The 27,792-nt window shown below is 44.6% G+C and overlaps 1 protein-coding gene and 1 pseudogene across 1 annotated transcript; both read left to right on the top strand.

The window, feature by feature from the left end:
* The first annotated feature begins 21,206 nt into the window (after window positions 1-21,206).
* LOC113833831 (elongin-B-like) lies at window positions 21,207-21,563 on the top strand. The gene has a single exon (XM_035438880.1). The coding sequence runs from the start codon at window positions 21,207-21,209 to the stop codon at window positions 21,561-21,563; it is 357 nt and encodes a 118-aa protein (XP_035294771.1).
* A 2,660-nt stretch (window positions 21,564-24,223) lies between these two features.
* On the top strand, window positions 24,224-27,389 carry LOC113833893 (annotated as a pseudogene).
* The last annotated feature ends 403 nt before the right edge of the window (window positions 27,390-27,792 follow it).

Raw genomic sequence — 27,792 nt, 5'->3', positions numbered from 1 at the left:
ACTGAGTGTTGTAAAGCAAATCCATACATGCACTCCTGATATTCATCCTAGGGTCTGAATTTTCCTTGTTTTCCTTTTTTTTTCTTCCCCCCTTGAAGCTTTAGTTAAAGAGCTTTAAGGCCGGACAGTGGCTCACGCCTTTAATCTCAGCACTCGGGAGGCAGTGGCACGGCAATCTCTGTCAGTTCAAAACAAGCCTGGTCTACAAGAGCTAGTTCCAGGATAGACTCCAAAGCCACAGAGAAACCCTGTCTCGAAAAACAAAAACAGGCCGGGCATTGGTGGCACACGCCTTTAATCCCAGCACTCGGGAGGCAGAGGCAGGTGGATCTCTGTTTCAAAACCAAAAAAACAAAAAAAAAAAAAAAAAAAGACAAAACAAAACAAAAAATAGAGCATTAAGAAGGAAGTTCCCTAGAAGATTAAATGGGTGGAGCAAAATCATCCAATCAGATGGCAGCTATTGGTGGAGGTGCAGCTGCTAAGGAGAAAGTCCTATAAAGGTGTCATTGGAGCCAGAGAAGACACTCCAGCTTCAGAGACTGTCATCAGTGACCAGATCAGGTAAGTCCTTTACCCCCATCAGGACACCCTTACTGCTTCAGAGACATTTTAGACACAAGAGAGCCCAGGGCATCCTGCAATCTGTCTCTTCATCAACAGACAGAAGACACTGGGCTTCAAAACCCAAGGTCTGCTTTCTTCTCCATGTCCTCTGTGTTTGTTTGGTTTGTTTTCATCTGTTGAGTCCAGGCTTCACTGTCCAGACTCTGCTAGACCTGGCTAGGCTGCTGCACTGGGTTGGGGATCAGGATCTGCCTGCCTCAGTCTTCTGAGTGCTGGAATGGCCGGCATGCTCTACCTTGTTCTGCTTCGTATCATGTAATTATCTTGTATGTGGTTCTTTTGAGACCAGGCCTCCTCACTCTGGAAACCATGAACCTCTGAATCCTTGGCATGGCTTCTGCTTCAGCCTCCCAACATCTGGGATTCCTGTTGGGAGATAATCTGTCTTCATTGATGCTTTGCTAGGTGCACATAGAAAACTTTGTCTTTGCTTTTGAAATAGTTTGGTTCTGTAGTCCATGTTAGACTCAGACCTGCGGCAAGTCACTGACCTGATCCTCCTGAGTGTGGAGATCAAAAGGCTGAATGTATTTTCAAATTCCTCTTAGTTTTTGGAGACAAGGTTACAATACAGAATAAATTGGCCTAGAGAGCATATGTGACACAGGATGGCCTTGAACTATCTTGCTGCCTCCACTTCCCAATTATGATCATGGAAGATAATGTGCTTTAGTTGCTGTCAGGGACACATGCCTTTAATCCCAGCATAATAGCAGGCAGAGGCAGGAGGATCTCCATGAGTTCAAGGTCAGCCTGCTGTACAGAACTATGTCGAGGACAGCAAAGGTAAACAAAGAGGCCCTGAGTCAAAAAGAAAAACAAGCAGGTGTTCATTTTTAAAAGATAACAATATTATTTGTGATAGAATTCTATTAGGTCATGAACTCTAACTCAGGCTACTGGAACTGGCAATCATCTTTAATGCACCTCACAAAAGGTGCAATATAGGTCCCAGACCTGTTTCTTCATATCCAGCTCTGAAAGTTTCATTTTTTGAGACATAACCTCAAGGATGACCTTCCATGTTTTCTTACCAAGTGAAAGTGTTCAGGTTCGGGTTCCAGGTGGTTTTTATTTATTTATTATTTTATTATTTTTTTTTTATGGTTTTTCGAGACTGGGTTTCTCTGTAGCTTTGGAGCCTATCCTGGCACTTGCTCTGGAGACCAGGCTGGCCTCGAACTCACAGAGATCTGCTTGCCTCTTTGTCCCGAGTGCTGGGATTAAAGGCTTGCGCCATCAACGCCGAGCTGGGTTCCAGGTGTTTTGCAGTTTAATCCAGCCTGGAATAGAACTCGGAGACCCTTGCATTCTAGGCAGGCACTCTGAGTAACTCAGCTACATGTACGACCGGGCTTTACAATTCTCTCCAGGGACTGGAGAGATAGCAAAGCTGATGGGACACCACTCTGGCTGTTCTTCTGTAACCTGGGTTCCATTCTCAGGACCCCCATGGCAGATCACAGACACTTGTAAGGCATCTAAAGCCCTCTGTTGAGCTGGGCACTTCATGCAAAAAATGCACATGCATACATATGTGCAGGCCCAGTAGCCATACACCAAAACCTATATTTTTTACACGTAAAATTCCTTCAAGAGGCTGGCTGGATAAATTTTGTTTATATGTTAGTCTTGATTTAGTTAGGTTTCTTGTTTGCTTGATTTTTAGAGACAGGGTTTTTCTGTTGCCCTGGCTGTCCTGGAACTCACACTGTAGACTAGGCTGGCCTTGAACTCACAGAGATCTACCTGCATTTGCCTCCAGAATGCTGGGATTAAAGGCGTGCACCACCATCCCCCAGTGATTTACGTGGGTTTCTACTGAGAAACAAATGACAGACTGTAATTTATGTTTAGGTTGTTCTGTTTTGTTCAGGGCCTTTGAGATGAGACACGGTTTCAGAGCTGGGCTGCTTTTATACCTATGCCTTTCTAGCTCTGTCTCTGCTTCCTCGATATGTTTTTTTCAGTGAAAGTCTCCTTTGGTTTTTCCAGGTAGGGTTTCAATGTCACAATCCTGGATGTTACTCTGGAGACCACGCTGGCCTTGAACTCATCTGCCTACCTCTGCCTTCCAAAGCTGAGATTAAAGGCATGTCCAACAGCTCCCTTGTGGTCTAATGGTTGTTATATGTGTTTGTAATACCAGGAATGATACTTCATGGACTGCAATTTAATGGTTGAATTGAAATAGAATTTTTTTTTTTTAAACATGGTTTCTCTGTTTAGCCCTGACTATCATAGAACTGACTCAGTAAACCAGGCTCGTTAGCCTCTGCTTCTCAAGCTTGGGGTTAAAGGCATGTGCCACCACTTCCATCTAATTGAAGGAATTTGTGTACATATCTTGCTTACATTTTTTTTTGTATGTAACTTGAAAACATACCTGGCGATGGTTTTGCTAAGAGGGGTCACAAGACACAGTGATTCTTGGGACAGTGTCTATTGAAAAACAATGGTTTAGGCCTGTTCAAGCTGACATAAAAAGAAACCAGGAGAAGCGAGGGAACAAGTCCCTGTTCTAGGACAGCCTGGGGTCCATGAGTGACTCTGACTCTGTCAAATAAAAGGCAATGATGGATTTGAGTGCAGCTCAGTGGTAGAGCACTTGTCTACCATGGGTGAGCATCAAATCAGAGCCCAGTGCCAAACAACCTCAGGCAAAACCAAAGGGATTTGTTGGCCCCCGCCTTTAATCCCTGCACTCTGAAGGCAGAGGCAGGCAGATCTCTGAGGATGATATCAGTCTGGTCTACAAGAACTAGTACCAGGTCAACCTCCAAAGCCACAGAGAATGGAGCTCAGATTTTTCCTTCCTGGATTCATCCTTCCAAAGGGGTATGAGATTCAGAGTAAAATGACTGTATTGAACAAACCCAAATCTCCAAGGCCAGAGAGATGAGAGATGCTCACTGTGAGGAGGAGAAAGCTTCCTAAGAAAGATTGTGACAATATGTTTTCTCCTAAATTCTGCCCAGCCAGGATCATCTGCCTAAACTCATCAGAATGAGTTTCAAAGAACCACTCACACTCCTTCAGCTGGCAGTGCAAAGCTTAATAAGGAATGATACTTTGGCGAACTCTACCCTGCAGGACCTGCCAAATGATCTCTTTCCCCCGCTGCTCAAGGAGGCCAACACTCAGAGAAAAGCAAATTTTATTAAGATCCTGGTGGCAGAGTGGCCCTACCCTCACCTTCCAGTTGGGTGGCTGATGAACAACCCCACCTTGGAGACCCACCAGGCTATGTTGGATGGAGTAGACACATGGCTTAGACGAAGGTTTTGCCCCAGGTAAGCAATAACCATACAATGCCAAATACCACACTCTGGGGTATATGGAAGGAACATCTGGGCTGAGTGAGTATGGGGCCAAAGGTGGATGTGGCTACAGAGACCTTGGCAGCTGTTGAGTCCAATGAGTAAATATCAATTAAGTATGAGATATCTCTTGAAGCAGATGTCCCGAAAAGATGATGAGCTTGTCCATGTGTCTACACCAGTTAATGGAAATAGGAGCTGACAGAAATCCAGAGCTACTGAATGTAGGGAAACAGGACAGGCCTTCAAATGCAGCTCAGGCTAAGAGCTCTACCGTGGCCCGCTTGAGGGTCTGGGTTGGAGAGCCAGCACTGAAAACCACAAATAGGAAGAAGACAGAGAGAGGAAAAACACCATCAGATTAGGAGAAAACAGTCTTGGGTCTCAACTTAACCTCCTGTCATTTCTCTTGTATCCACAGAGGGCAGAAGCTTCAAGTGGTTGACTTGAGGAAGGTTCCAGTGCAGAAGGGCCATTGTTTATCAACACTGAAGCATCGTTTAAAGATCATCACTGAATTTCGCCTCCCCCTGGATCAATGCCAGGCACAGCTGTTGGAGTGGGTGGAGGAGAGAAGGCCTTCCCTGGAGCTGTGCTGTGTGAAGCTGATGGTTGGGACATTACCAATCCACAGGGTCAAGAATGTCTTCAAAATTTTACAACCAGAGCTTATCGAAGAGTTGGAACTGTATCCAGTGTGGAGTCTCTCCACATTGGCAAAATTTGTACCTACCTTGAGAAGGATGAGGAATCTTCAAAAAATGGTGCTGATGCATGCCTTCCAAGGAAGGACTGCCACTGCTGGAGAGGTGAAGCATGTCACCTCAGTCATTTCTCTCTTTTCAAAACTCAGCTGTCTGCAGCATCTCATCATACAGGATATCTATTTCCTAAATGATCACATGAATCAGTTGCTTAGGTAAGAAGATGGAGAGCAGACCTTCTTTCCTACACCAGAGTAGAGGGCCCCTGGGTTCTGCAGACCGCCGTGCATTTCTTTCCCGAGGAATATGTGAGGATGGTCTTCTTCCCTGGGAAATGACTCAAGGGCGCTCATGACCTCACATCGCTGAGCAATGAAGTGTGATGGGTTGTGTGGAGGGAGCTGCCGTGGTTGAAGGACAACACTGTAGGTTAGATCTCGTGAGGGTGGAAATCTGTGCAGTTTCCTCCAGAGCAATCCTGTCACATCTAATGTGAGGAACAGGACAAAGAAGAGGGCACTGCATAGGGAGGGGAGGACTCAGACACGCACAGTTTCCCAGGCGAGCCCTGTGTTTAGATCTGGGAGAACCCGTCCCAGGCTGCCCCAAATTCCCAAACAGTGTGAGGCTCTATTGAGCAGGAGTGGGCTAAGTGGACAGCAAATGGAAAAGCTGAAGAGTGAACAAGTGTAGAGCCTGTGACAGGGAGGCAGTGATTCTTCAGGAGGCAGCCTGACATGTGACCATGTAGGTCCCTTCTTTCTCTTCCTGTGGGCCCTCTAGCCTAGTGGTATCCATCACAACTGTAGGTGGCTGCTTATCACTGAAGAATAGGAAAGGTAGCTGTGTAATGCGCCAGTCCTACCATGAAGGAGATGCCCCAGGGTGGAAGGGGTGTGACCTGAGTAAGCAGAGTCCAAAGGCTTGACTGCTCATTGCAAACCCATGGTCACACTCACCCTGGCTACATGGTCCCCTCTACCTCTACCATAAACCCACCAGTATGTTTCGAAATAACCCTTGGTCTCTCCTTAGGTGCCTGAAGACCCCCTTGGAGTGCCTGTCCATCTCTCTGTTCAAGTTCTCACAGTCAGACTTGGATTCCTTTGCCCGGTGGAGTCACTCTGGGCTGAAACATCTGTACTTGAGAGGAGTCATTTTACGTGATTTGGATTTTATTTCTCTCAGGATTTTCTTAGAGAGTGTTGCAGACACTCTGCAGACCCTGAAAATAAAAGACTGTGGGATGCAGGATGCTGATATCAGGATTCTTCTCCCTGCCCTGAGCCAATTCTCCCAGCTCACCATCATCAATCTCATAGACAATGATTTCTCCACAGACACTCTGAAAGAACTTCTGCGCCACACTGCCAACCTAAGGCAGCTGACCAAGGAGCGGTACCCTGCTCCCAAGGAGGTCTATGATCACTATGGGTACACCCAAGTAGAGGAATTTTCCCAACGTTGTGCTGAGCTCAAGGACACACTCATCTCTATAAGGGAGTTCAAGTCACTCCACTTTAAGAGCACGGCCTGCTATGACTGTCTCAAGCGTTATATCTATGGACTGTACACCATACACTGTGAGTGCTCCCTCTAATGCCTCTAATAAGACATGAATGCATAAGACAGGCTTCTCATCCCGAGGACCTCAGAAGATGAGGTTTTGGGCATTACTCAGTGTGATGGAAAGAAAACCATGTGTACAGTAGAGACCGAACAAGAGCCTGGAATTGCAGAGCACATCGGTTCAGTCAGGTTGCCTGTCTTGTGGAGAGAGAAAGAAAGAGTTCTCCATTTCCAAATGGAGCACCTCTCAGGATTGCCTCTGCAGGGCCTTTCTCCAGCATACAAAGTGATGCTGAGATGATATTCTCTCTGTTGTGTATCCCGGTCATTATCCTGCTTCTGAAGGTCGGGGTCCTTCAAAGTAGCAATGGAGGCAAAGGCAAGGTTTGAGGAAGGCAGTTGCCATAAATGAGCATCAGACTGCAATCCAGGGTACTCAGGCTAGGAGGGGCTGTGGGGCCCTCAAAGATGACCTAAGAAAGACAAAAGGCAAAGGATTAGGGGATGGACAGGCTGACCAGATTCTCCTCATCCACTTCCTGTCACTTACAGATGAATGGGGTCTGCAACAGACTTCAGCAAACCCAGGTGATTGTAGGTCACCTGTCTATAGTTCAGGGTTCCCGACTCTGACTGGCTACCTGTACATTAAGACCTCCAGGAGATGAACAAAGGTCCATGTCCTGTCCTAAAGTATTGCCAGTCCCTAGGATCTGCATAAGAAATTCCCATTAATAAATTCCCAGTGTGCCTCTATTTATTTTAGTTTATTTCTTTGGTTTTGTATGACAAGGTTTCTCTGAATAGCCTTGGCTGTCCAGAAACTAACTCTATGGTCCAGGCTGCCCTCAACTCACAGAGATCCACCTCGTTAATGAGTGTCTGAGCAGAGCCATTGGTTTGTTTGTATCTGTATAAGCAGGCAGCAATAAAGAATATTGTGTCACAGCTTTTGTTTTTTCTTTATTGTTATTTATTGTTTTTCTATATTATAAGATATGGGTTGTCAAGATTGCTCAATGGGTAAAGGGTACCTGGGGCCAGCCTCGGCTATCTGAGTTTGAATCAGAGACCAGCCTGGTCTACAAGAGCTACTTCCAGGACAGCCTCCAAAGCCGCAGAGCTACCCTGTATCAAAAATAACACCCATTTAATGGAATGGGCAGGCTGACTCCAACATTGACCTCAATCCTACACAAACAGGTAATGGCAAGAATGTAGTGTCACAATGGGGTGGAACAGACTCTGAAGACCCCTTACAGAAGGCCTCACCTCTTTGGGGAGCAGAAAGGGTATGGAATAGGTACAGTGTTAGTTGGGGAGGGGCAGGAGAGGAGGGGAAGGAGAGGGACTTAGGATTGACATTTATAATCATTTTAGTAACATAAAAATTTTGAAAAGGAATGTTGTGTCATGGGCAAGCACACCCAAGATGAACTTGCTGCAATGATCCCATGATTCAATACTGTGAATGGATCCTGAATTGCATAGAACATAACTGAGGAACTTTCACCAATTACATATTTTCTTTTTAGATTCTTTAATAGAATCACACATTTCTCCCATCTCTTAAATACCATGCGTATCGCTCATTGCTGTTCAAACACATGATCTTTTTTTAATGGGTATTACGTGCGCATATACATATGTACACTATATGTACATGTGTAAATATTCCTAAATATATCCTGCTTCATCTGTACAGTGTCACATGTATGCATGCCTTCTATTAGAATCTGAACAAAAGTAGAAATGTCCTGAGAAGAGAGCTAGAGAGACAGCTGAGAAGTTCGAAAAGGACTTGTTATTTATTTATTTTTTATTAATTTTTTCTAGACAGTGTTTCTCTGTGAAGCTTGGACCCTGTCTTGGCACTCTCTCTGGAGACCAGGCTGGCCAAGAACTCACAGAGATGCTTCTGCCTCTCAAGGTGTAGGATTAAAGGGGTGTACCCTGCATGTTATTTTAAGGGACTTAGGATAGGTTCTCAGTAACCATGTGGTGACTCAGAACCTGCTGTAATAGGGATCAGACATAATTTATGACCTTCACAGACAGGCACTGCTCTTAACCACTGAGCCATCTCTCCTGCCCCCTCTTTCTTTCTTTCTTTTTTTTTTTTTTTGAGACAGGGTTTCTCTGTGTAGCTTTGGAGCCTATCCTGGCACTTGCTCTGGAGACCAGGTTGGCCTCGAACTAACAGGGATCCGCCTGCCTCTGCCTCTGCCTCACAAGTGCTGGGATTAAAGGCATGCTCCACCAATGCCCATCTGGGTTTTTTTTTTTTTTTTGAGACAGTGTTTTTTGGGTATGTAGCTTTAGAGCTTTTCCTGGCCCTGAATTCAATGAGATACCCTGCTTGTACCTTCCACCTGCCAGGATTAAAGGCATACACCTCTACCACCCAGCTAAATTAGCACTTCCCTTATGCGTGTTTGCTGTGCTGTGTACATACTGATGACCTTGTGGCCTCACTTGACTCCATAACATAGTCAGCTGTGCCTAGATATGGGAACCTCCCAATTCTAATGGCCAGAGAAGTGGCCATTATTCATGAAGAGGAGAAAGAAGGAACAAAGTCAACACCTGCTAGGAAATCAGAGTGAGCTCAATGCCACTATCAGAAATTTAGGAGAGATGGTGACCCATGGGAAAATGTGAAGTTATCTGTGAGATGGGCGTGGCATCACAGCCTGGGAGGTGCATAGGGGCGCTCACAGCTATCCATCCAGGAAAGACAATGGCCTGAGACCTGGTTGAGGCAATGTCTGTAATCACCTTGTGGGGATTCAAGATGTGTATGTTTGAGAATTGTCTAAATTAGGCAAGGCTCTTCTTGAACTCCAGATCATTCTGGATCTATAGAGATACTTGGACCCATTTTAGATTTGCAGTTAGAATCTGCTCTGTAATTTAAACCCTTAGCATTCCCTTCAATAAGGCTTCACAGATCACGGTTCTGCTATTGTTTGAATTATCATTTCGCTGAACTGTAGCTTACAAGTTGTTCTGGGATGTACTAGTAGCTGTCTGATGACAGCCCCATGTCACAGCTGAGCTGAGAACTCATCTTTAGCAATGTGGTTGCTTCAGCCTTGAGAATTTTACTTGACATTGTCTGACAGTATCATCTCAAAAAATGAAGGATCCAGGAAGCACATACAAGACACACCTGGGAACTAGAATTAAGTCCTGAACAGAGAAGATCACAGAACCAGGATAGACATCCCTGTCTGAAGAATCATGCGTCTACCTTAATTTAAACCAAAACAGATAGATGATCTGGGAATGTGGTTCAAACTCACAGCACTTGTATATAGGGCTCCAAACCCCACAACCAACCACTTATATCAACACATAACATATCTTTTTTTTCCTTATTTGTCATTAGTTCAAATAGGAATAAGGTTGCTTCACCTGTCAATCTGTTTTCCCTCTCCCTTCCCTCCCCCCAACCCTCCCACCCAGTCCCCTAGCTGCCCCCCACCCCTTCCATACTCTACTCCCCAGGCAGGATAGGGCCCTTGACTGTACTTCCCGAAGTCCACCACATCATCTTGGGCGGGGCCTAGGCCCTCCCCCATGTGTCCAAGCAAGAGTGCATCCCTTGACTTGGGATGGGCTCTCAAAGTCCCTCCTTACACCAGGGAAAAAGACTAATCCACTACCAGGGGTGCCCTAGAGTGCAGAGGCCTCCTCATTGACATCCATGTTCTGGGATCTGGATCAGTCCTGTAGTGGCCTCCCAGACAGCAGTCTGGGGTCCATGTGCTTCCCCTTGTTCAGGCCAGCTGTTTCTGTGGGTTTCACCAGCCTGGTACTGACCACTTTGATCTTCATTCCTCCCTCTCTGCAACTAGATTCCAGAGTTCAGTTCAGGGTTTATCTGTGGCTGTCTGCCTCTGCATCCATCAGCCACTGGATGAGGGTCTCTAGGGTGGCATAAAAAGCAGTCATCAGTTTCATTAGGGGAAGGGCATTTTGGGTAGCCTCTCCATTGCCTAGATTATCAGTTGTGTCTTCCTTGTAGATCTCTGGAAATCTCCCTTGTGCCAGATCTTTCTTTGGTCCTATAATGGCTCCCTCTGATAAGGTATCTCTCATCCTGCTCTCCTCTATGCTTCCCCCAACTCAGTATTTCTGCTCAATATTTCTGCTCATCCATTTTCTCCTCTCCTCTCCTCTTCTCCTCTCATTCTGGCAGCTCTCTCTCCCCTACCCTCCCAATTAGCTCAGGAGTTTCTGCCCCTTCCCATTCTCTGGGGTCCATGCATTTTTCCCTTAGAGTCTTTCTCGTTTCCTAGTTTCTTTGGTGAAGAAATACTTTTAATACTTTGCTCTATGTCTAAAATTCATATATGAGTGAGTACATACCATGTTTGGCTTTTTGTGACTCGGTTACCTCACTCAGGATGGTTTCTTCTAGTTCGATCCATGTGCCTGCTAATATCAAGTTTCCATTGCTTTTTTCTGTTGAGTAGTACTCCATTGTGTAAATGGACCACATTTTCTCTATCCATTTTTCACTTGAGGAACACCTAGGTTGCTTCCAGGTTCTGGTTATTACAAACAATGCTGCTATGAACATGGTTGAACATATGTCCTTGTTGTATGAATGTGCATTGTTTGGGTATATGCCCAAGAGAGGAATTGCTGAATCTTGAGTTAGACTGATTCCCATTTTTCTGAGCAAACACCATACTGATTTTCAAAGTGGTCTTACAAGTTTGCACTCCCACCAGCATTGGAGGAGTGTTCTTTTTTCTCCTCATCCTATCCAACATAGATTGTCATTGGTGTTTTTGATTTTAGCCATTCTGCCCTGTCTAAGATGGTATCTCAGAGTTGTTTTGAGTTACATTTCACTGATGGCCAAGGATTTTGAGCACTTTCTTAAGTGTCTTTCAGCCATTTCAGATTCCTCTGTTGACCATTCCCTATTTAGTTCTGTACTCCAATTTTTTTTTCTTGGTTTTTCGAGACAGGGTTTCTCCATGTAGCTTTGCAGCCTATCCTGGCAGTCGCTCTGTAGACCAGGCTTGCCTCGAACTCACAGAGATCCGCCTGCCTCTGTCTCCTGAGTGCTGAGATTAAAGGCATGCACCACCAACCCCCAGCGAAACCCTATCTTGAAAAAAAAAAGATACTGGGATCCTTACACCTCTGTCTCCCGGGGGGTCCCCCACACCCTCCCCCACCCATAGTTACTTTCCTCTTCTCCACCCAGGTTGCAGTCTGATCTTTGTCTAACATTCTTGCCCCCTGGGGAACTAAGGGTGGCTCCTCCCAAGCAAGCCACTGCTGTTTGTTTTTACTTAATTTTAGATAAAGAGATTTTCCATTAGCTCAGGCTGTCCTAAACTTGCTGGGTAGTGGAGGATGACCTTGAACTGTTCCTTCCCCAGCCTCAAACCTCCCTCTTCTCATACCTAACACTGTAGATGACTGACAGAGAAAGCAGCTCAGCCTTGAACTCCAGAACACACTCCGTTATGACAGTAAGAATTTCTCCTTGTTGTCTTACTTTTTGTCTATTATCAGACAAGGTAAATCCTGAGCTGACTCTTACTCAGAACAATATGGAGCTCAAGGAAGGATGAGGCAGGAGGATTGTGTAGATTCCAACACAAGATCATCTGCAAAGTAAAAGTCCTTCTGAGAAGTATTTCATGACCCAAGTGCATAAATAAGCAAATGAATACAGTTTAAAAAGTAAGTGAATTGAGTGTTGTAAAGTGAATCCATACATAGAGTCCTGATATTCATCCTAGGATCTGAATTTCCTTTGTTTTTTTATCCCCCCTGGGAGCTTTGATTCAAAGAGAATTAAGAAAGAAGTTCCATAGAAAATTAAATGGGTGGAGAAAATCATCCAATCAGATGGCAGCTTTTCATGGTGGTGCAGCTAAGAAGAAAGTTCTATAAAGGTGTCATTGGAGCCAGAGAAGACACTCAGAGCTTCAGAGACAGTCATCAGTGACCAGATGAGGGAAGTCCTTTACCCCCATCAGGACACCCTTACTGCTTCAGAGACTTTTTAGACACAAGAGAGCCCAGGGCATCCTGCAATCTGTCTCTTCATGAACAGACAGAAAACACTGGGCTTCAAAACCCAAGGTCTGCTTTCTTCTCCATGTCCTCTGTGTTTGTTTGGTTTGATTTCAGCTGTTGAGACCAGGCTTCACTGTTTGCACAGAATCCTGGACCTGGCTAGGCTGCTGCACTGGGTTGGGGATCAGGATCTGCCTGCCTCAGTCTTCTGAGTGCTGGAATGGCCGGCATGCTCTACCTTGTTCTGCTTCATATCATGTAATTATCTTGTCTGCGGTTCTTTTGAGACCAGGCCTCACTCTGTAAATCATGAACCTCTAAATCCTTGGCATGGCTTCTGCTTCAGCCTCTGATCCGTCCAGCAGGCCAGGTTATTTGCAGGTCACGAGGGGGTTGTCACTTAAAGGGGACTATGGGGGCGAGAGAGAAATGGAGACCATGCGGCACAAGAAAGGACAAGAGACCGTCTGTGCAATGTCAAGGTCTCGATTTACTGAGCTTAGAGTGGGCTTAAATAGCCCTGCAACAATAGAATTCAGGGGGAATAATAGAAGGAACATCAGGTATTTGCTGGGACTGGATCATTCTTCTTGTCAGCCGGAACATCTAGTGGTCTTTCTTGGAACAGCGAACAGAAAAGCTCCAGACCCTTTCTCGGAACAGAAGCAGTTAGCAGTTCCTTTGGCCAAACCGTATCTAATTACAGGTTACAGGAGCCTCACAGAGCTGGCTTTAATCTGCAAACTTAAAGGTCATTAAAAGTCTTACAAAGGTGGGCTTTAAGCCGCATAGTTTTGGGCCCACGGCCCCTTACATCTCCCCCTTATTTTTTCCTTTACAAAGGAGGGAGGTGAGGACTAGGCCACAGGTAGCATTCTTAGGGGGTCTTTGTTCATGACTGTCTCTGTCTTAGGTTAGTTCGACCTTGCCACCTCACTGACTTTACCCGTCTTCGGGTGATATAAACCCGACATCCAGGGGTCCCATGTCTTAGGTTAAGTCAAGGAGGGAAGAAGTTGCCCATCTTTGAGGCGGCCATTTGTACCCAGGGCTACCAGTGTTGCATGCCTAGGGATGGCAAGTATGGCTCCAAAGCCTGTGACTAGACCTTTAACAGTTTAGAAAAATTAAGCCTCTCTTGATGGCCCAAGGGGTTGCCTGGTTCGCTCTGCTCGTTACGCTGCTCATCACCTGGGTTCTGGATTCGGTGATACTGTACGGAAACAAAATCTTGAGGGAGAAGTGAATCTATCTGACTTTTTATAAAGCGAGTCATTCTTTGGAGGGCCCACGGGCCAAAAGAAATCAGCAGCAATAGTCCTATAAGAGGTCCCAGGAGACATGGTAGCAAAGTAGAAAGCCAGGGGGAAGTTGAAAACCAATTTTTATACCAGGACTTTTGTTGCTCTCTTTGTTTCTTTCTCTCCTCTAGATTTTTCTTTATTTTTTCTATACTATCTTGTACTAACCCAGTTTTATCTTTGTAAAAACAGCACTCTTCTTTGAGAGCTGCACAGAATCCACCTTCTTTGAGGAAAATTAAATCCAGTCCTCTATTGTTTTGCAGTACCACTTCTGACAGGGAGACCAGAGAGTCCCTTAGAATTTGGAGTCCTGTTTGTAGTTCTTTTATATCTTTATCTACTGCTTGGGACAATTGAGTCAAATGTGCATATTGCTGTTTGGAAGTTATTAAGGAAGCTATTCCTGTTCTGGCTCCAGCTGCCCCTAAGCCCAGCATGACAGCTAAGGTGATGGCTGAAATGGGCTCTCTCTTATGACGGGGCCTTTCCTCCCAGCTGGGGAGCAGCTCCTCCGGGGCCTGTGCTGTTAGGCGGGGCAAAAGCCATACCAAAACGCAATAATCTTTACTCTCTAGAAACTGAAAGGTGGAAAAAAGGTGGTGAGTCCCTGAGAGCAAGCAAAATAAGTTCCATCAGGTGCAGCTACATATGTAGATGACTGGCTAATAATGATAGTTTGGTTGCACATTGGCTGTAAGGGTTCTGGGAAATGGAGTTCCGGTCCTCTAATACAGAAGCCTTTGCCTGAGACCTGACTTAAGGTCAAGCCCTCATGATTCACGGAATGCCATCTTAGTGAGGAAGTCTCATTAGTGAAGAGAAGATTTTTGAAAGTTAGCATGTCCTCATAGAAGGGCGGCCTAGGGGAAAAGCAAATCCAGCATTCCTGATAGCGAGAATTATTAAGGGACTGTAAGGCTAAAGCAGAAGCATTTACCATGGATTTAAGGCCTGAGAATTCCAGTCCTTTAGGAATGTGGGGGTTTTTATAGTCATCAGGCAGCTCAGAATCTAATGCCTCTAGGAGATGGTAGCGGACCAAAACCTGTTTTTTGAGGATGGCGTCAATCTGAGACTTAATGAATCTGGTTAGTTTTTGAAAAGGTAGAGGTGACTATTTAAGTAGTTAATCTAGTAGAACAGGCAAGGTAGGAATTAGTAAGTGCCTGCAATTCCCTGATAAAGGGGAGGGGTGGAAGAATAACAGACCCAACAGTCCTCTATAAGGGAGTGGTTGGCTTGATGAAGGGCCTAAACACTAGGGTTAATTAAGGAGAGAATAAGGTAAAAATGGTCAGGGGTTCCCTAGTCTGGAAAGGCCCCTAAGGCTAAAGCACATAAATCAATTATCAAGGGGGAATAGGAGGGGGTGGTCGTAATAGTTGTGGAAGCATTGGCAGCATCACTGGCTTAGTTGAGGATCATCCAGGTGTAGTTGTAGATCTGATAAGGGCTTCCAGCTGCAATGGCAATTGAAGGTGGGAACACACAAGTAGCCAGAAAGACAGCATCTTTTATCTAGAATTAAGCAAATTAGAAGGCTTCTCAGGGGCTACCCCTGGGTGGATTATTTAGTTTTAAAAGGCATTTAGGCAACCATCTAGCATTATTGGACTGAGTATCAAAATTCCATGTATGTCCTTTTCCCCAAATGAGGACTGGATCTGGTCTGTGCCATTTGTAAGTTAGGGGATCTTTCCATAAGGCTTGAGTATAATTTTGAGCCATTGATGGATGCCAGAGGCTATCCTCGGCTGATTAAGACAAGCCCCACCACTGCCTGGCTTGTGGGCTAGCCTCATGTCTGGCCGCTGCTACAGAAGCAAGGAGGCAGTCGTTTCACTCCCCCAAGTCAGCAGCATGCTGAGTCTCCAAAGGCCCAGCCATCCCTGCTGCTGCTACAGGCTCCGAGGCAGGTCGATGCACGCTGGGCGAGACTAGGCCACAAGGGCTGTCCAGGTAGCACCGGTCTCAGGAATTAAGCACAAAATTGCTGGAAAGCTTTGCTAGTATATCCAGACCCATTATCTGTTTTTATAACTTTTGGCATTCCCATGTAAGCAAAACATCTTAAACAGTGACTTATAACATGCCTGGTGGCTTCTCCTGTTTGTGGAGTGGCACATTTTTAACTTGCCAAACTCTGTAATGTGAGTCACATCCATTCGCCATAAATGGTTGGGGAGCAGGCCTTGAGGATTCATCCTTAAATTAGCCATAGCCATATTGTGGACATATTCCACATTGTTTGATGATTTGACCAGCAGTCTCTCTGGTTAAGCCAAATTTCTTACTTAGACTTTTGCTATTATGAAGAAAGTTACAAGCCTGTCAAGCTTTTTCTATTTAAGGCAAATCAACTGATTTTGTTAATCAGTTAATTCATTCCATTTGGCCAGTAATCAGGGAAAGGCCTATTTAATAGGTTCCCATTGTGACCCATAAACATGATAATTCTCTTAGGTGAATAACATTTTGAATTTGCTCAAATTAATCTAATATTGGATCCTATGTATGGCATTGTCTCTATTACCATAAGATCCTTGAAGACATAGTGACTGTCAGTATATAAATTAAATGAATTATTTACCAGGATTTAAAAGACCATTATAACAGCTTGCAGTTAATTATTTGAGCTGAAGCCAGAGCTGTCTGCTCTATCTATTTCTTTCTATTAATAACCTATATAAGTGACTCTCCCAATAGAACCACTGGTAAAAAAAAATTAACATAGCATATTTTTATAGGACTGCTTTTTACAATTTTGGAAATACAAAACTGTATTAGTGCAAACTGTAACAGTTCATGAGCTAGAAACTGATTATTAATTCTTCCTGAAAACTGAGGAAAGACAATCACCCATAAATCATTGTTCTGAAACCATCAATTAAACTGTTGCTTAGAGTAGGAGACATGTATCATACTTCGTTCTCTTCTGAAATACTTTCTAAAACATTGAACAAATGCGCATATGGGTGTCAGTAATATCGGGAAGCTGCACACCCCAGCAAGGGTTACAGGCTCCTTATACAGAAAAAAACCACAGATCAGCATACAGGCAAGGGGCATAAAGTGATTGATTACAAAGTATGATCTCATGTTAGAGTGGTCACCCAGGTGTGACTTGCTTTTCTACAAAGGAAACACCATAGAATGTACCCTGGGAAGTCCTTGATTGTCTGTTGGCCAGCCAGGTGTGACCCAAAGAGGATTGTCTTGGCGATTGCCCCGGTCTAAACCATAGGACGTGCCCGGGGTTGGGCCCAACCCCCTTGTAATGGGCCAAGGCCTGTGGGAAACTTTTTCTCTCTGTGAACTAAAATCTTTTAAAACTTTTTTTTTCTCAGCAAACTAAAATATTTCATTCCCCCATCTTTTTTTGTGAGGTTTTAATCCTAAAACCCATGGTCCTGCTTATTGCCTGAGAGCCTGATATTGCTGATTAAGAACTAGGGCTTGGGTTATGGATAAGCATTCTTTAATAAATCGGAGTAGGTGATTAAGAATGTATAGCCCAAAAGTAAGCAGCAGTAAAAGAATAAGTAGGGGTCCTAAGAGGGTGGAGATTCCTTTAAACCAGCCTTGTTGGAACTCCCGTTCCTTTCACCGATGGTTGAGTCTTTCTCTGAGCTTGGCCATGGAATCCCTAATAACTCCAGAATGGTTAACATAGAAACAGCACTCCTCTTTTAGGGCCGCATAGAGCAATCATGGAATTGTCGTCCCTCCAGCGTCCCCATCAGGGAGTGAGAGATATGAACTTGTCTACCTTTCTAGTTCGTTGTTTAGGTATATCTGGATCATTATCTCCTTATTGAATTTTACTTAAAGGATTTAAATCAGCATTAGATGTTCAAAAAAATACTTAACCAATGAATATTTTATAACAATTTCTAAAAAACTCATTTAAAAGATTTTTAAATTATCTTTTCTAATTGTTATCTATTAAGCCCCAATTTCTTTAGAATATAACATATGTCTTTAACAGTTCTCTAGATTTATTTAGAGTTTTTGAGTAGCCTTTTCTAATCTAATCTTTGAGGCTGACAAGCTGATAAGACCTCACTTGCATGTTAGCTGACCTGCCAAGCTGTGAATCTAACAGGTTGGCTCTTTTTTGAGGCTTCTCATAAATCCTTCTCAAAATCATGCATCAACCCTTATTTTCTAGATGTCCTTTATTAACCATAAAATTTTAGTAAGACCTACATCCTCTCATCTGCCAAATTTTATAGTATCATAGATTCCTCATATCTCCAAGCTAATGCTATAAACTTTTGCTAACTTTTTAACTGACAATCTCCTAGGGCTCAAATCATAATTTTTCCTGTTAAGACATTGACTCATTAACTGGATGCTCTTTTTGACTCTATTAAAGTGATTTTGATATTTTTTAAACAATATCCAAGGCAATGTAAATATCTCTAATCATATCCAAGGCAATTTAGGCATTTCCATTCATCCGCATTCATAAATTCACAATCACATCACGCATCCATGTGTGGCCACACCGTTCATTCATAACTTGCATACGTCTCACATTTCTCCTTTTGCCTAGGCTATGATCAGCTTGTAGAAAAGAAAAATCCTAATTGAAATTTTTCACATTGTGGCTTATAGTCAATCACTGAAATATGAGCATCCAAAATTTGAACAATTCTAAGCTTAAATATGTTGCCTTTTCTATAAGTCTCAAAAACAGTTTCAGTCTGGCTGTATCAATAGCATTTATATACATTAATTAGCCATCAACCATGGTGGCATCTCCCAAGGCTGTAAGTTGCAGCCCCCAAGCTTGACCGCCTCTAAGAAATGCTGCCAGCAATGAGCAGACCAGTGAGTCCTCAGTGGCTTGCAAGTATGCAGAGCCCCGGGAGGGTGAGAGCACAGGCTGAGGGAATGGGGGAAAGTCAGTCATTGGCTTCTGTACATGACAATGGTCACGACTTCTGAAGGAAGTCTTTAACAGTCAGCAAGAGGCGAGACCTCTCACCAACGAGTTCAGGGCTCTGAATGGTGTCCCTGAGAAGAGCCCAATAATTAAGAATAACTTCAGGAACATTTATTTTTGGGGGGTTTAACTCATACATCTTACCTAAATCTCTCCCAACCTTTTCCCAGGTCTGGGGAGCTTTGTCTGGTCCCATTAATATCAAACATAGACAAGCTTTATTAATAAAACAGAAAAAATGGACTAAATCTTTCTTTTTAACTCATTTCTTTTTATCTTCTTTTTAATTCTTACTCCTTTTTATCTTTCTTTTTAACTCTTATTCCTCTCTCCCTTAGACTACTCTTTACTTCTCTGATAAAGAGGGACTCCTTAGAGGCTGTTTTGCCCATGACTAAAATGGGACAGCAGTACTTACCTCGAGACGGTCTGGTGCATGAGCGATGCAGGGCGTCTCCACTTTGGGTAGACTAGTCTCTTCTTCTCTTGGTGGTATCCGGAGACCACCATACCTCGAGCCCCACGTTGGGCGCCACTTGACCTGTCCAGCAGGCCAGGGTATTTGTGGGTCTCGAGGGGGTACCACCTACGAGTCAAATGGGGGCAAGAGAGGAGGGAGACCAAGGGGCTCAAGAAAGGACAAGAGTCCGTCTGTGCAATGTCAAGGTCTCGATTTATTGGGACTTAGAATGGGCTTAAATAGCCCTGCAACAATAGAATTGGGGGGAATAATAGAAGGAACATCAGGTATTTGCTGGGACTGGAACATTCTTCTTGTCAGCCAGAACATCTAGTGATCTTTCTTGGAACAGCGAACAGAAAAGCTCCAGACCCTTTCTCGGAACAGAAGCAGTTAGCAGTTCTGCTTGGCCAAACCGTATCTAATTACAGGTTACAGGAGGCTCACAGAGCTGGCTTTAAGCCGCAAACTTAAAGGTCATTAAAAACTTACAAAGGTGGGCTTTAAGCCGCATAGTTTTGGGCCCATGGTCCCTTACACATGGTAAGGAGATTGTTTCTAAGACACTGCTACTTTGGTAGTCTCTGTCTGTCTCCCTTTTTTTTTTTATGGTTTTTCGATACTGGGTTTCTCTGTGTAGCTTTGGAGCCTATCCTGGCACTTGCTCTGGAGAACAGGCTGACCTCGAACTCAGTGATCGCCTGCCTCTGCCTCCCGAGTGCTGGGATTAAAGGCGTGCACCAACAACGCCCGGCATGTTGGCAGTCTCTTATTTTCAGATTGTTCCAAGACTATAGACAGGTGACCTACAATCACCTGGGTTTGCTGACGTCTGTTGCAGACCCCATTCATCTGTAAGTGACAGGAAGTGGATGAGGAGTCTCTGGTCAGCCTGTTCATCCCCTAATCCTTTGCCTTTTGTCTTTCTTAGGTCATCTTTGAGGGCCCCACAGCCCCTCCTAGCCTGAGTGCCCTGGATTGCAGTCTGATGCTCATTTATCACAACTGCCTTCCTCAAACCTTGCCTTTGCTTCCATTGCTACTTTGAAGGACCCCCACCTTCAGAAGCAGGATAATGACTGGAATACACAGCAGAGAGAATATCCGGTTCGCAGGATCTCAGCATCACTTTGTATGCTGGAGAAAGGCCCTGCAGAGGCAATCCTGAGAGGTGCTCCATTTGGAAATGGAGAACTCTTTTTTCTCTCACCACAAGACAGGCAACTTGACTGAACCGATGTGCTCGGCAATGCCAGCCTCTTTGTTCTGTCTCTACTGTACACATGGTTTTCTTTCCATCACACTGAGTAATGTCCAAAACCTCATCTTCCTAGGTCCTCGGGATGAGAAGCCTGTCTTATGCATTCATGTCTTATTACCCAGAAGGCATTAGAGGGAGCACTCACAGAGTATGGTGTCCAGTTCATAGATATAACACTTGCCACAGTCATAGCAGGCCGTGCTCTTAAAGTGGAGTGACTTGAACTCCCTTATAGAGATCAGTGTGTCCTTGAGCTCAGCACAACGTTGGGAAAATTCCTCTACTTGTGTGTAACCAAAGTGATCATAGACCTCCTTGGGAGCAGGGTACTGCTCCTTGGTCAGCTGCCTTAGGTTGGCAGAATGGCACATAAGTCCATGTTAGACTCAGACCTGCGGCAAGTCACTGACCTGATCCTCCTGAGTGTGGAGATCAAAAGCCTAAATGTATTTTCAAATTCCTCTTAGTTTTTGGAGACAAGGTAACAATACAGAATAAATTGGCTTAGACAGCATATGTGACACAGGATGGCCTTGAACTATCTTGCTGCCTCTACATCCCAATTATGATCATGGAATATAATGTGCTTTAGCAGGTGGCAGGGACACATGCCTTTAATCCCAGCATAATAGCAGGCAGAGGCAGGAGATTCTCCATGAGTTAAAGGTCAGCTTGCTCTACAGAGCTAGTTCCAGGACAGCCAAGGTAAACAAAGAAACCGTGATTCAAAAACAAAAACAAGCAGGTTTTTTTTTTTTTTTTTTTTTTTGGTTTTTCCGCACAGGGTTTCTGTGGCTTTGGAGGCTGTCCTGGAATTAGCTCTTGTAGAACAGGCTGTTCTCGAACTCCCAGAGATCTCCCTGCTTCTGCCTCCCGAGTGCTGGGATTAAAGGCGTGCGCAACCATCGCCCAGCCATTTTCAAAATTTGTATAATTTTACAGAAGCAGCCGCTGCCAAGATGGACGTGTTTCTCATGATCCGGCGCCACAAGACCACCATCTTCACGGATGCCAAGGAGTCGAGTACCGTGTCAGAGCTGAAGCCCTTCGTCCAAGGCTTCCTCAAGCAGGAGCCGTACAAGCAGCAGCTGTTCAAGGATGACAACCTCCTTTCTGACAGCAAAACTCTGGGAAAGAGTGGCTTCACTAGCCAAACAGCAGGGCCCCAGGCCCCAGCCACAGTGGGCCTGGCCTTCCTAGCAGGTGATGCCTTTGAAGACCTGCGCATTGAGCCCTTCTCCAGCCCTCCAGAGCTTCCACATGTGATGAAGCCACAGGATTCTGCATGCAGTGCCCATGAACAGGCTGTGCAGTGAGTGCCCCAGGCCCACAACCCCTCTAGATACCCACTTCCTCAATGAAGATTTGCATGCTGAAAAAATTGAATTTGTGGTAGAATTTTAATAGGTCATGAGCTCTCTGTAGCTCAGGCTGACTTTGAACGTGCAGTCTTCCTAAATGTCCCTCACAGGAGGTGGAAACGTAGGTCACACACCTGTTTCTTCATATCTCGTCTGGAAGCTTCATTTTTTGAGATGTAACCTCAAGGATGGCCTTCAATGTGATCCAAATGCAGGTGTTCAGGTTCCAAGTGTTTTCCATTTGAATCCAACAGACAGGGTTTCTCTGTTGCCCTGGCTCTCCTGGAACTCACACTGTAGACTAGGCTGCTCTTGAACTCACAGAAATCTACGTGCGTTTGCCTCCAGAATGCTGGGATTAAAGGCGTCCAACCCCCCCCACCCCCACCCCAGGGATTTAGGTGGGTTTCAATGAGAGAGAACTGATGGACTGTAATTTAGGTTTTAGGTTGTTCATTTCATTCAGGGCCTTTGAGACACGGTTTCACAGTTGGGCTGGTTTTATACGTGTACCTTTCTAGCTGTCTCTGATTCAATGCTATGCTGTTTTCAGTTGTAGTCTCCTTTCATTTTTCCTCGTAGTGGTTCTCTGGGTAACAATCCTGGATGTCATTCTGCAGACCAGGCTGGACTTGACCTCATGGAGATCTGGCTGCCTCAGCCTTCCAAGCTGGGATCAAAGGCATGTGCCAACAACTCACTTGTAGTGTCATGGTTGTTATATGTGTTTATAATCCCAGGAATGAAACTTCATGGACTGTAGTTTTGTGCTTGAATTGAAACAGAAATTTGTTTTGTTTTTTTGAGACAGGGATTCTCTGTTTAGCCCTGGCTATCACAGAACTGGCTCAGTAAACCAGGCTTGTCTGACTGCTTCTCAAGGTTGGGGTTAAAGGCATTTGCCACCACCCCCAGCTAATTGAAGGAATTTGAATCCCTATCTTGAAAACATACCTGGCATAGGTTTTTTAAGAGGAGCCACAAGACACAGTGATTCCTGGGTCAGTGCCTGTTGGAAAACAGTGCCTTCTGCCTGTTCAATTTGACAAGTTCACAACTCAAGCTGACATAAAAAGAAACCAGGAGAAGCGAGGGAACAAGTCCCTGTTCTAGGACAGCCTGGGGTCCATGAGTGACTCTGACTCTGTCAAATAAAAGGCAATGATGGATTTGAGTGCAGCTCAGTGGTAGAGCACTTGTCTACCATGAGTGAGCATCTAATCACAGCCCAATGCCAAACAACCTCTGTGAAAACCAAAGGGAGTTGGTGGCACCCGCCTTTAATCCCTGCACTCTGAAGGCAGAGGCAGGCAGATCTCTGAGGATGATGTCAGCCTGGTCTACAAGAACTATTAACTGGACAACCTCCAAAGCCAATGAAACCCTGTCTCGAAAAACAGAAAACAAACAACACACGAAAAAAGTATATCCTGCTTGCTTATTATTATTGTTTCTGAAACCGCTATTGCTTGCCTGGCCTCGAAAGCCAAGTACAAACTGGATTGAATGGGATCATCCTGCATCTGCCTCCAAGTAATGACGTTTTAGGTTCTTGCCAACCAGACTGACATGATGCAGGACTTGAAAGGAAGCACTTGAATGATAACATGCTGAGCAATGAGGTCACGTCAGTTTGGCTAGTGTACCATTCCAGGATCTTAGGGTGAGTTGAGTTTCTCCTGGACTACATAGCAGGCTGATGGCAACAGAGTGAAAACCTGTCTCAACAAAAACAAGTTGATACAAAGACATGGCCCATCAGCCCCCAAACACATACCAGTGCACTCTCTACTAGAGAGAAGTATGAGATAGCTAGGTGCCCAAAACCAGGCTCTAGATCTATGGAAATGAAAAGGAAGGACAAATTTCACTGATTCTCCCCAGTCTTTGCCAGGCAGGATCAGTTAGTTGAAAGCAGAATATTGGTAGGGTGGGCACATAGCATTCCCATTGTCCCTAAAACATGGTTAGCATCCTATTTGTCATAAGGAAGGGAGCTCAGATTTTTCCTTCCTGGATTCATCCTTCCAAAGGGGTCTGAGATTCAGAGTAAAATGACTGTAATGAATAAACCCAAAACTCCAAGGCCAGAGAGATGAGAGATGCTCACTGTGAGGAGGAGAAAGCTTCCTAAGAAAGATTGTGACAATATGTTTTCTCCTAAATTCTGCCCAGCCAGCATCATCTCCCTAAACTCATCAGAATGAGTTTCGAAGAACCACTCACACTCCTTCAGCTGGCAGTGCAAAGCTTAATAAGGAATGATACTTTGGCAAACTCTACCCTGCAGGACCTGCCAAATGATCTCTTTCCCCCGCTGCTCAAGGAGGCCAACACTCAGAGAAAAGCAAATTTTATTAAGATCCTGGTGGCAGAGTGGCCCTACCCTCACCTTCCAGTTGGGTGGCTGATGAACAACCCCACCTTGGAGACCCACCAGGCTATGTTGGATGGAGTAGACACATGGCTCAGACGAAGGTTTTGCCCTAAGTAAGCAATAACCATACAATGCCAAATGCCACAAGATTTGGGCAGAGTGAGTATGGGGCCAAAGGTGGATGAGGCTACAGAGGCCTTGGCAGCTGTTGAGTCCATAGATTAAATATCAATTAAGTATGAGATACCTCTTGAAGCAGATGTCCCGAAAAGATGATGAGCTTGTCCATGTGTCTACACCAGTTAATAGGTACGGTGTTTGTTGGGGGGGGGCAGGAGAGGAGGAGAGGGAGAGGGACTTAGGATTGACATGTAAAATAATCTTAGTAATATAAAAAATTTTGAAAAGGTATGTTGTGTCATAACCCGTCCAGCAGGCCAGGTTATTTGCGGATCTCGAGGGGGTTGTCTCCTAAGGGGGTCATGGGAGCGAGAGAGAAAAGGAGACCATGCGTTGTAAGAAAGGACAAGAGTCCGTCTGTACAATGTCAAGGTCTCGATTTACTGGGGCTTAGAGTGGGCTTAAATAGCCCTGCAACAATAGAATTGGGGGGAATAATAGAAGGAATATCAGGTATTTGCTGGGACTGGAACATTATTGTCAGCTGGAACATCTAGTGTTCTTTCATGGAACAGCGAACAGAAAAGCTCCAGACCCTTTCTTGGAACAGAAGCAGTTAGCAGTTCCGCTTGGTCAAACCTTATCTAATTACAGGTTACAGGAGGCTCACAGATCTGGCTTTAAGCCGCAAACTTAAAGGTCATTAAAAGTCTTACAAAGGTGGGCTTTAAGCCGCATAGTTTTGGGACCACGATCCCTTACAGTGTCATGGGCAAGCACACCCAAGATGAACGTGCTGCAATGATCCCATGATTAAATACTGTGAATGGATGCTGAATTGCATAGAACATAACTGAGGAACTTACACCAATTACATATTTTCTTTTTAGATTCTTTAATAGAATCACACATTTCTCCCATCTCTTAAATGCCACGCTTATCGCTCATTGCTATTCAAACACATGATCTTTTTTTAATGGGTATTACGTGCGCATATACATATGTACACTATATGCACATGTGTAAATATTCCTAAATACATCCTGCTTCATCTGTACAGTGTCACATGTATGCATGCCTTCTATTAGAACCTGAACAAAAATAGAAATCTCATGAGAAGAGTGCTAGAGAGACAGCTGAGAAGTTCGAAAAGTACTTATTTATTTTTTTTATATATTTATTTTCCAGACAGTGTTTCTCTGTGAAGCTTGGAGCCTGTCCTGGCACTCGCTCTGGAGACCAGGCTGGCCTGGAACTCACAGAGATGCTTCTGCCTCCCAAGTGCTGGGATTAAAGGGGTGTACCCCGCAAGGACTTTTTATTTTAAGGGACTTAGGATAGGTTCTCAGTAAATATGTGGTGACTCAGAACCCACTGTAATAGGGATCACACATAATTTATGACCTCCACAGGCACTGCATGAACTTGGTGCAAACACACACACACACACACACACACACACACACACACACACACACACACCTTCAAAAATGTAGTCAGTAGAGGCTTAGAGAGGTAGTACCTGAGTTTAGTTTCCAGAACCCTGGTCAGGTACGTTCACAACTTCATGTATCTCCAGCTCCAGTATCCACTTATTCTGGCTTCCTTGGGTACCTGTGCAAAGATGCTGCACACAGCCACAGACAAGCACATGTGCACATTAAATTTTTTTACATTGTTAGGCAGGCTGGTGTTTAATATCAACTTGACACAGGTTGGGGTTCTTCTGGAAGAGGGAGCTTTTTGTTTCTATGACAGAGATGATTTCTCTGTGCAAGTAGCCACCCTGGAAGTAGCTCTGTAGAGGAATCTAATCTCAAACTCAGATCTGCCTGCCTCTGCCTCCAAGTGCTGGGAATAAAGGCATGCTCCACCACTGCCCAGCTTGCAAGAGGGTACTTTTGATTGAGAAAATCATCCACCAAACTGGCTTGTGGACATTTTCTTGGTCAACATTGCTATGCGTGGACCCATCCAATGAAGGGCTGTGTGGTCCTGAATGGTATAAGAAAGCAGACTGAGTAAGCGAAGGGAACGAGCCCGTTAGCACTGTCCTTCAGACAGGTATGTTTCAGTTCCTGCCCCAGCTTCCCTTGAGTGATGGTCTTATAAGCTGCAAGGTGAAATAAACTCTTTATCCCACAAAAAAAAGTCTTGGACAATCTGAACATAAAAGACAGCCAACATGCCGGGCATTGTTGGTGCACGCCTTTAATCCCAGCACTCGGGAGGCATAAGCAGGCAGATCTCTGTGAGTTCGAGGCCAGCCTGGTCTCCAGAGCAAGTGCCAGGATAGGCTCCAAAGCTACACAGAGAAAACCTCTCTTGAAAAACCAAAAAAAAAAAAAAAAAGGGGAGAGAGAGAGACTGCCAAAGTAGCAGCGTCTCAGACACAATCTCCCTACCATGAATATCTGTTAGAAAGTGCTACACATGATTCACAACACAAAAGCCCCCTGAGGCCAAATATCACAAATTCATGCATGCATTTGTCATCTGATGAGGATTTGTGCTGAACAGTGCAGAGGTTCAGATATGGAGGAAGAAACAGTCACAATGATGGTGCATGTATTGTTATTTCTCCATCAGGGTGTATCATGAACTTGAACTTCCTGAAGCTCTCAGAATGACCTCAGGACTAACTAGCCTCTGCTGCCTTGAAGTCAGCACCCTTTGTTTACCACTATTATACTTACTGAAGTAAACTCTCCTTTGATTTTCTCTAGGTCCTTGGAGAGTCACTTAGAGAACCTTCCAATCACTTGCTGTATGCTATCAGAATCAGATGTGATGTACCTGTCCCAGTGTGTAAGCATCAATCAGCTCACACACCTGGACCTGAGTGGTGTCAGCTTTTTAAATTTAAGTCATCAACTTCTAGGAAGACTGCTAGAGAGACTGCTAGATACACTGCAGACATTAAATCTGAAGGTTTGTATGCTAACGGATTTCCAAGTAACAGATTTCCCTGTCCTGAGCCAGTGTTCCCATCTGGTTGAGGTGAATTTTGTGAGGAACTTCCTGTCTCTGTCCAGCCTTAAGAAGTTGCTGCAGAACACTACCAACCTGAGACAGCTGACTCTGGCGACATACCCTGCTCCTGAAGAAGTCTATGATGGCATTGGTAATGTGGTGCCGACAGATTAGCCCAACATTGTTCAGAGCTCACAGAAACACTAAGGGTTATAAGAGAGCCCAAAGAAGTCTACTTTGTGAGTAGGAGGTGTCTAGATTGCCATGGAATCTGTGTCTATGATCTGGAAGCCTCCCTATGTTTATATTAGGAATGAATGAGGAGATTACTGCTGGGTTCTGAGAAATGAAAGCCAGGATTCAAGTGACTTATTAGAGACATGAGTTTGTCTGTTCAAGGTGATTTGGATTTATCTGGAAGCAATATTGTCCCATTGACTCAGACTAGAGAGAGAACCTTTGACCTGGGGATTCAGGGACTCCTGCTCTGCTGAGTGAAGGCCCAGCCTGAGACAGGAAAAGAGATTGGAAAATCGTAGGGCCTGCTTCCCAGCACAGTCAGGGTAGGAGTGTCTAGACACCGGGAGGGGTAAACACGGTGAGAGTACACAGAGCATAATGGACTGGATGACTTGTGCTCCAGGTCTCTGTCTTTGTTTGGCCTCCATCTTCTCCCTTTCCACCTAACATAAATATTTCCAAAATCTGCACATA

Source organism: Cricetulus griseus, chromosome 2, assembly GCF_003668045.3.
Source record: "Cricetulus griseus strain 17A/GY chromosome 2, alternate assembly CriGri-PICRH-1.0, whole genome shotgun sequence".
NCBI classification, from domain to species: domain Eukaryota; kingdom Metazoa; phylum Chordata; class Mammalia; order Rodentia; family Cricetidae; genus Cricetulus; species Cricetulus griseus.
Note: the sequence above shows the minus strand (reverse complement) of the source record. Positions and strands in the feature narration are given on the sequence as shown.

Excerpts from the sequence above, each read along its gene's own strand:
- LOC113833831 (XM_035438880.1), top strand. The coding sequence starts at position 21,207 with ATGGACGTGTTTCTCATGATCCGGCGCCACAAGACCACCATCTTCACG.